Below are 9,818 nucleotides of genomic sequence, written 5' to 3'. Positions count from 1 at the left end.
TGAACTATTTCATTTCCGAGAGAGACATGACATCACAACAAACCGTGAAAGAATAGCCCCAAAAAAATATGTTCGTTTGTTTAGGTCACAGCTTACAACCTACTTTATATTAGTTATTGTTATTTCAATATTTGTTGTATGTAGCTATACAGTATATGAATATGATACGTAGGTAATATAATATAATATGTATAACTAATACAAATTTCATAGGTATTAGTTTAGTTTTAAAGATAAGTACTTAGTACATCCTGTCACAAAAATGGTCTAAAACCAAAAAAAAAATTAAGTACTTTATAAATCCGCAAATTGCTAATGCGCGTGGCCATTTTAGTAACGTCAGCACTAGACTGAAGTTTCGAGCTGCTGCACATGTTTTGCACCAATAGATATGTTGGTATATTTTTATGTCAGCTGACGTCAAAATGACGTCATTACGATGTTAAGAAGACATGATTCCAGCGCAATAGCAATTTGCGCGACTTATAAGGATATAAAATTATTGTACTTTTTAAGCTTAACCGATTTGAAAAGGATGATGAAAAGATTTAGGTACGCTTTTTTTTTTTTGATAATATTTTTGACAAATGACAACATTATCTGTCGGCCATGATTTGATTGGTATTATTTTCAACATGGCGCCCAGCCTAGTTCAGAGTGTGTGTGTGTGAAAGTGCAGTGAAATTATGTTAATATCAATTGTTTATAGTGATAAATTTAGTGTATAAGTGAAAAGAGTGTGCATTAATGCAGCGGTTATCTTATCATGGCTTTGGATTTACGCTTGCACTCCCCTGCAGGCGCGGAACCTGTTGTTTATACATGGCCCCTCACATCGGGTCATGGCTCGGTAAGAAATATTATCATACACTGTTATACTGTAAAACATAAACAATGTTGTGCTAATAAAGGCTACATACGCATATAGTAGAAGTAATCATCGTATAGGCTTTAACTCATTCGTAATTTAAAGTCGAATTTTGGATTGAAATACTGATGAGTGCAGTATAGTTTGTATTGAATATCTATATGCATATATTATAGCCTTTGCTTGCTGTAAATCCTTAATTTGCTCCCTGGTTTCTTTCTGTTGTCGTTAATCTTAGTTCTTAATATGTAATAATGGTCATCGATAGCTCATCGCACTGCCCATCACATGGACCGTGTATTGTGGAGTGTATTGACCTCGTGTTTTGTCAAGGTGTCGGCTTTTTTTAGATATGTACACACTGTTGCGTAGTCTCGTCCTCTTTTATTTACATTTCACACATTGGAATAGAACTTAAAACTGAGATAAAATCATATCATCAATAATTAATTTCTACAATAAAATCCATGATCCAAATAGGTCACCAATTTTTGTTTATATTTTTCCAGACTGCACATGTAAACAAAAAGTCATAATGTATATTGGTTAGATGATAAAGTGACATTAATACTTATTAGAAATTAAGGTTAAACTGTTTTGATTAAATCTTTACTAATAATATATTGATGACTTCTGAAACAAGATGAAAGAACTCCTGCAATGTAGAGTCTAGGAATATGTCTTAATAGTTACAAAATAATTAGTGTACTCTTATAGTTCCTTCTACAGAAGTAATAGTTTCAGTAGTAATAGTCCAGTGTTGTAAGTTGTTGACAAAGTTGTTTTAATGCCATAATTTATTTATATAATAATATAAATGCAAAGTGAATCAGTCAACTGTTACCTGTTTACAGTCCCTTGAACCATTTTTTTAAAATCATATAGGCTTGTGATGCTCTGAAGTGAGCAGTCCCACTAAATTCTAGGTATGCAGCCTAGTACACACCTGTCTAGAAGGTGGCTATTCACTTTTCTTTTTAAAGTACAAATTTTATAGCTGAAAAAAATGGAAGATAGAAGGGGATTCAATATTCTAGCAGACCATCTTAGAAAGAGGAAGCAAACCGCTTTGTACAATTCTGTAGAAGATTGATTATGTATGGGTCGGACTGATCATGGCAGACCTTTGCGATGCCTCATCGTTCAATAGTAAAATAGCAAAGTAAAAACCAGGCCAAAGGGTTCTTTAGCACACTCCAAAATTTGGTGCAGAGTAGCTTGTATCCCCAAGACGGACATAAGTTACTTTTATCCCTTTTTTATTTAATTTGTTTTAATTTTATCTTCTATATATAAATTATATAAAAGAGAAAGTTGTCTGACTGACTGACTGACTGACTGATCTATCAACGCACAGCTCAAAATACTGGACGGATGGGGCTGAAATTTGGCATGCAGATAGCTATTATGACGTAGACATCCAAATTTTTGAAAATTCAACCCCTAAGGGGATAAGTTAGGGGTTTGAAATTTGTGTAGTCCATGCAGTTGTTAGATCGACAACAGGCGAAGTCGCGGGAATAAGCTGGTATTTTATATATATTTTTACATTTTATTTTTAAAATTTTATTATAAAATGTACCTATCTGTTAATAAGTGATTGAATATTTAATATCATAAATGTAAGTGATTTGGACTGATTAGTCATATTTCCTATAGGAAAAAAGACAAAGTTAAATGGGAGTAAAAATAACTAAACTAGACTATCTATTAGTAGTAGTATTACAAAGCTTTATTTCAACAAAACAGAAGCATACATAAAAACAAGAGGTTTGTGCTAGGGTGTAAAGGCACCTTATCACTAAACTGATCTTTTAAAGGTAACCTGAGCATATGAAACTAGTAAATATTAGGTAGGTTATTTAAAAAACACCTTTTCCAAATGGTTTATCAATAATGAATTAGTCACAGTAAAATTACCTTGGCTTTTATTATTTTTCCATATAAGATATCCAAAATCATGGCAATAAAAACACTCACAATAATAATATACTAAATGCAGGTTTTAGCACTTTAACTTGAACTATTTTTAAGATTGACCTTGAACCATCCATACTAATATTATAAATGCGAAAGTGTGTCTGTCTGTCTGTCCGTCTGCTAGCCTTTCACGGCGGAACTTGACTTTCACACGGATTTTGACGAAAGTTAGTACAGATATAGCTTGCATCCCGGGGAAGGACATAAATAAATAAATAAAATAATTTTATTTATTTTATTTATTAGACAGACAAGTGTGTTCGTTTTATGTAGCTTCATCATTTGTATTATATACCTAATAATCTAGGTACCTATCTGCCTAAATGAATATAAAACACTAAGATTCTATGCATCTGCAGCATGCTTATCACGACAAGACTAGATCGCCTGAAGTTAAAATGAAATTGCTACAAATAAAAACCAATTAGGATTAAGAAATTGGTCTCATTAAATTTATTGGCTCTTGAGTTATCTCTGTGCCCTAAGCATGTTCCATATTTTATACCTTAAATCTGAATTGTGGAAGAGTTGTGATTTTGATAATAAAAAAATTAAACAATGATATAAATGAGCAGTTTAGATCTAAATTTAATATTTTATTAGTTTACTTTTTATCCTTGTCTGTGTGGATGTACCTACTTAAGTTTTGAAAGAGTCTGTGGCCTGTGCGAACCCTTTATTTTCGAAGATACAAACACTTCCGATGCCGTAGGGTAACAATGTGATTAACCTAGATGTCTAGTGCCAACGGGACCCTATTACTAAGCCTCCGCTGTCCTTCTGTCTGTTAGTGTCGAAATCTGCATGACAATTTCAGCCTGATCCGTCCAGTACTTTGAGCTGTGCGTTAATAAATCAGTCAGTCAGTCACCTTTTCCTTTTATCCAGTCTGAGTGTCATAGGCTTAAACATGACGAGAAAATTAATATAAAAGATAAGGTAAAAGTACTTTCATCAAATTCATCAAGTTCATCAAATCAAGTTCATCAAATTCAAATCAAATAAAGGTAGTAAATTCATCAAGTTTGGTAAAGGTCTTATTGTGTAGATTCCAAGAAAGTATAATGTGTACCTAGATTTATTATATGAACCATTTAACCATGGAGGTATTTTAAAAGGAGTAGCCAGGATTTCGTTTTAAATTTTATCTTGTTTAGAAAACTAGCTTAACTAGTTACTTATCTGCTGCTAGTCAAACAATGTAAAATTTTTTTTTGTTTGTTACAGGACAAACACGATGGAGCCTTAGAAATAGTAGAAACAATAAGGTAAGAGAACAATAAATAATTTTATGATATATTAATAAAACCAAACTTTCTTAAATAATAATAAAATAAAATATTTAAAGTTCTCTCTGCTTAATTTTAAAATCTATTCTCAACTTTATTTTAAATAAAATACAACAAAATGACGATATTTATATCACAAAACAGCAATGTATGTAAATTTAAACTTCCATACGCACGGAATCAGCTGTTTATCAAAGGTGAGGGAGGGTCATAACTCCGTCTATTGTACCTACAATAACACGCAGGTGGGCGGCGGAAATCGTTGATTGCGGGCCGTTGTGATCGTTTTGTTCGCGATACATTGCGCGTTTAAAAATTCCAACATTACAATTACATCGATAGCCTATCACTTTGGAGATTGGCAATTAGGATTTCGTTTAGAGGCAAAGTCAAAGCCATTTTAAATTCAAAATAGGTACCATAGTACATAAAACATAGCGCAAGATCTTGGAAGACCGTAAATTTAGTATCAGGGAGATTGTCGACACTATGGGCATCTCGCATGAACGAACAAAATGTAATTGGTCGACGAACACGGGTATTCTAAGGTTCCCGCTAGGTGGATCTCAAAGCTGCTTTCAGTTGTGCAGAAGCGAATACGACTCACAATAATTTGTCGCGATTGTCTACCGGAAAGTTTGAAATTGATCAGCAAGGTCAGAGTTGTGACCATAGATAAAACCATAATATGTGAATTAAGTGGTGATAGTATAATATCTATTTACGACTTAATTCACATACACTCGAGTCAAAATAGTGTGTGGAAAAAATCTGGAGAAAACTGGATTAGGGTTCCGTATCTCCAGAGAAAAGGAACCCTTATAGAATCACTTCGTCGTCTGTCTGTCGATATCTGTCAAGACACGTCAAAGGAATCAAAATCCCGATGACCTAGAATCATGAAATTTGGCAGGAAGGAATGTAAGACTAGTATAATAATTAATAAGTAAAGCGAAATATCCGAAAACCGTGAATTTGGGGTTACATCACAAAAAAAAATAATTGTGTTACTTCTTGTACGATGGTACGGAACTCTTCAAGGGCGAGTCCGACTCGCACTTGGTCAGTTTTTTGTTGGCTGGCATCACCTTGATGGCGTCAGTTTAGGGTGTCATCAATTATTATTATCACTGTAGGTGTAGACTACCTCGCGAAAGGCGATACAAGCTCTGCTCAGGGTATCATTGCACCAACCATTTGGCGTCGTTTACGTGAAGAATTTAAGATATAATGGATTCCATGGTACATCTGGTACTCGCACACGAAGCGTTCCCCTTCGTGTGCGAGTCCGACTCGCACTTGACCGGGTTTTTGCTGTTATATTTTAGTGTAGATAATGAAGAGACAAGATACAAGTTGCTCATGCAGTGTTGGACTGCAGTATCAAATGGTGGGAGTGAACCTTCTGTATGGATGTTGGAATCACCCGTTTGTGCAGCCGTGGCCCGAGTACCTAGACCCTAAAGATTTTTTAACTGCTACTGGACCTTGGTTGATAAATTTAGTGATAAGCTCGATAAGTAATTGATTACGCTATTAGAGGGAAACTATTGCTATAGAAACGGAACATTATTCATTATTTTTGATTGACTTGTATGTTACTATTGTAAAGGTATCATTATCGTTATTGTCTTGCAAATAATGATAATATGCTCTAATAACTAACAATTGCGTAAGTGTTCGCATAACACGAAGGACGTAGGGGCGATGACCTCCCGAAACAATTTCGCGCGTACTGATGACTTGCCTACTCGCTAGTCGCTACGCTAGCCCGACTTCCCGACCTGGAATAAAAAAACAATGCGTTTAATATAAAGACGAGTACGATAAGCCTTTACAAAATGCGGTGTCATTCTAATTAGCACTACACAATGTACCTACATAATACTAGATTAGCAACGCATGAGTCATGCATGACAAGTATAGTACGCGACAGCTCGAAGTGGCAATCGGGGTAGGAACGATACCGCGCGGGTGACATACCCACGCGCGCCCGCATACCGCGATTGCTATCTCGACCTGTCGCGGGCTATAGGTAGGAACTAGACGAACTGTCCATATGATCCGTTTGCACACCTCACCTGTTTCGCAGGTCGGAAATAAAAGAACTAGTTTGGCAAGTTGACCCGTTCGGTCCCGCGCGAACGTCGGGGTGGCGAGGGCGGCCACGACCTCCTCTCGACCGGACGCGTTCACTCTTCCTTTGTGACCTTGAAACTTCGAATCAGGATTGCCCTTGCAACTATTTCAATAATTTTAGGTTTATAAAACACGATGAGATAGAAATGTTTCATGGCTTTTGAAATATAAACGTTTATATTTCAACTAGCTTATGCTCGCGACTTCGTCCGCGTGGACTACACAAATTTCAAACCCCTATTTCACCCCCTTAGATGTTTAAATTTCTTAATTTCTTTTTTTTAAGGAATTTTTAAAAATCCTTTCTTAGCGGATGCCTACGTCATAATAGCTATCTGCATGCCAAATTTCAGCCCGATCCGTCCAGTAGTTCGAGCTGTGCGTTGATAGATAAGTCAGTCAGTCAGTCAGTCACATTTTCCTTTTATATATTTATTAGACTAGCTTATCCCCGTGACTTCGTCCGCGTGGATTAAACAAATTTCAAACCCCTATTTTTCCCCTTTAGGGCTTGAATTTTTAAAAATCCTTTTTAGCAGATGTCTACGTCATAATAGGATATCTGCATGCCAAAATTTCAGCCCGATCCGTCCAGTAGTTGTAGTTGTAGTAGTTGTAGTCAGTCAGTCAGTCAGTCACCTTAGGGTTCCGTACCTCAAAAGGAAATACAGAACCCTTATAGGATCACTTTCTTGTCTGTCTGTCTGTCTGTCAAGAAACCTACTGAGTACTTCTCGTTGACCTAGAATCATGAAATTTGGCAGGTACGTAGATCTTATAGCTGACATTTGGGGAAAAATCTGAAAACCGTGAATTTAGGGTTAGAACACACAAAAAAAATTAAATTGCGGTCATGAACTAATAATTAGTATTTTCAACTTTCGAAGTGAGTGACTATATCAACTGAGGTATCATATGAAAGGTCTTCACCTGTGCATTCTAAAACAGATTTTTATTTATTTTTATGCATCATAGTTTTTGAATTATCGTGCAAAATATCGAAAAAATACGACTGTAGTACGGAACCCTCATTGCGCGAGCCTGACTCGCACTTGGCCGGTTTATATATTTAGACTAGCTTATGCTCGCGACTTCGTCCGCGTGGACCACACGAATTTCAAACGCATCGATCGCAAATCTCGAGAACAGCTGAACTGATTTAGCTTATTATTTTTTATAATATTCCTTGAAGTACGAGGATGGTTCTTACGGAGAGAAAAATTTAATTCAACCTCCCCCTCAATTTTCTAAACTCCACCCGAACGAAGCCGGGGCGTGTCAGCTAGTCTATATATAAAAATGAATCGCTGATCTGTGTTGCTGATCGCAAATCTCGAGAACACCTGAACCGATTTCGCTAATTCTTTTTTTATAACATTCATTAAAGTATGAGGATGGTTCTTACGGAGAGAAAAATTTAAAAAATTGCCTGAAAAAGAATCGACTGTTTAGGCGGTACGAAGTTCGCCTGGTCAGCTAGTTATTACTATAAACAGATTATCGTAGCGCTTGCTTTTCTAAAAATATTATAATTCTACCTATTAACAGGTGCAGAATTATATTAGATAGCTGACTATCACCACGTACCACCTGCTAATGAAGTGCAGAAAGGTTAAAATATAAGTAGGTAAGTTGTGTAAGGTGCTGGTGAACAGCTGTTGCATTTTTAAAGACCCGCAGCACCCATTAACATTAAACCTTTTGTTGAATTGGCTTCTAAGAAACGAGGGGCTCATATCGATAGACAATACTTTTTTTATTTTACTTAGGTTACTGAATAAGAAATCGATGGGTTCCTGTAATTGTCTCAGCAACTATTTAATTAACTATGTACATTTATTTCTTTAGGGCAGGCAGAGTAGACGCGTTATTAGATTTGATGAGAATCTTTGCTTTAAAATATAGAAAATGTTTTAATCTATTGAATATAATAATATAATGTAATTACCTAGTTACATTATATTAAGTAGGTACTGACTAGGTATGAACTTAAATAAGATGCTAGTTTTCTTAAAGCGCCTAAATGATGTTTTATAGTTGGAAAATAGTATTAAAACTCTTAAAAATTAAGGAAACGATGAAATATAATTATTTGTCACAAAAAACCGGTCAAGTGCTAGTGGACTCGCACACGAAGGGTTCCGCAATTGTATTGTACAAGAAATCTCAAACCAGTATAATAATGCAAGTTAATGACGGACAGCGGCGTCTTGATGCGATTTAGTAAACTAACTATTTCGGAAACCACCACCGACCGGGCGTCTTCTGCCTCGGGAACTCCTGCGATCGCCACCACTAGCGTGGCACGCAGGCGATCCTAGCGATGATGATGACGACGCGAGACCCACCGGATATGACACTATCTCCGCGCGCGATGGCCAGCCTATCGTCCGCAGCGCGGAGATCTCCACCGGACCAGACACCACCCCCGTGCGCGACGGCGAATCTATCGCCCGCAGCGTGGGGAACGCAACCAGCCACGAGGCTCCAAGCCAAGATGGCGGGCCCTAGCCGGTGAAATTCCGGCTAGAAGACCAACACCGGGGTAACATGAATACCCCGCGCCCTACCCGGGTAAGGAGGCTACGCCTCGAGGCCCGTACCCCCGCTTGGCCTTCGGCCAACCGGAGAAGACCCTGTCAAAAACACCAATTCACGGTCTCCGGATTTTTCCTTTACTTGTGCTATATAGACATTGCATGCCTGCCTTTCATGATTCTGGGTCAACAGGAAGTACCCGTACGTAAATAAAGTAACGTATGTAAAGTACGGTTTTATTTCCCATGAATAGACAGACACGACAGACAGATAGACAACGCAGAGATCTTATAAGGGTTCCTTTTATCCTTCTGAGGAATAAAACTCTAAAAAATCACCACTTAAAAAAAATTAAGGGAAAAGAGTTTATTTAAGGGAAAATCAGATGGTTCTTAGGGTCATCATGATCGACCCATTGCCGGCTCACTACAGAGCACGGGTCTCCTCTCAGAGTGAGAAGGTTTTTGACGTTAGTCTACCACGCTGGCCAAGTTTGGATTGGCAGATTTCATACACCTTTGAGTACGTTATTGAGAACTCTCAGGCATGCGGGGTTTCCTCACGATGTTTTCCTTCACCATTACATACTTAAAACGCACATAACTCTGAAAAGCTAGAGGTGCGTGCCCGGGACCGATTCCCCCGACCTCTGAATAGGAGGCGGACGTCCTAATCACTAGGCTATCACAGCTTCTTCTTCACATGGTTCATAGAGTACCGCAACCGAAAGGTGCCAACGAGGCCCTATTTCTGAGCTTTCGCTGAAAGTATGCAATGAACGTGGTAGAGAGTTGTCACAGAGGATTCTCTAGTTTTCTTCTATCTAGCGCGGTAGTTCTTTGATTATTGTCTGTAATACATGGCGATGGCGGTCTCGAAACAGGTGTTCTGTTTGGCGACCATTATATAATCGCACTATAAGTACGGTAATGAACGCACATCTTTGTAGGCTAAACTGTGCGATAATATTATTTCATAGGCTAGACCGTGTATGTACGACGACC

The 9,818-nt window shown here is 37.5% G+C and overlaps 1 protein-coding gene across 2 annotated transcripts in view; it reads left to right on the top strand.

The window, feature by feature from the left end:
• Nucleotides 1-614: 614 nt before the first annotated feature.
• gpp (DOT1 like histone lysine methyltransferase grappa) overlaps nucleotides 615-9,818 on the top strand; it is a 32,229-nt gene continuing 23,025 nt past the window's right edge. For both annotated transcript variants that reach the window (XM_034980155.2, XM_069505920.1), the window contains exons 1-2: nucleotides 615-850; nucleotides 4,076-4,116. In XM_034980155.2, the coding sequence (XP_034836046.1) occupies nucleotides 767-850; nucleotides 4,076-4,116 (125 nt within the window). In that variant the 5' untranslated portion in view covers nucleotides 615-766. The remainder of the gene's footprint in view (nucleotides 851-4,075; nucleotides 4,117-9,818) is intronic.

This window comes from Maniola hyperantus, chromosome 2, assembly GCF_902806685.2.
Source record: "Maniola hyperantus chromosome 2, iAphHyp1.2, whole genome shotgun sequence".
Lineage (NCBI taxonomy): Eukaryota > Metazoa > Arthropoda > Insecta > Lepidoptera > Nymphalidae > Maniola > Maniola hyperantus.
The sequence above is the reverse complement of the archived record's forward strand: the minus strand, read 5'-3'. Positions and strand labels throughout refer to the sequence as shown.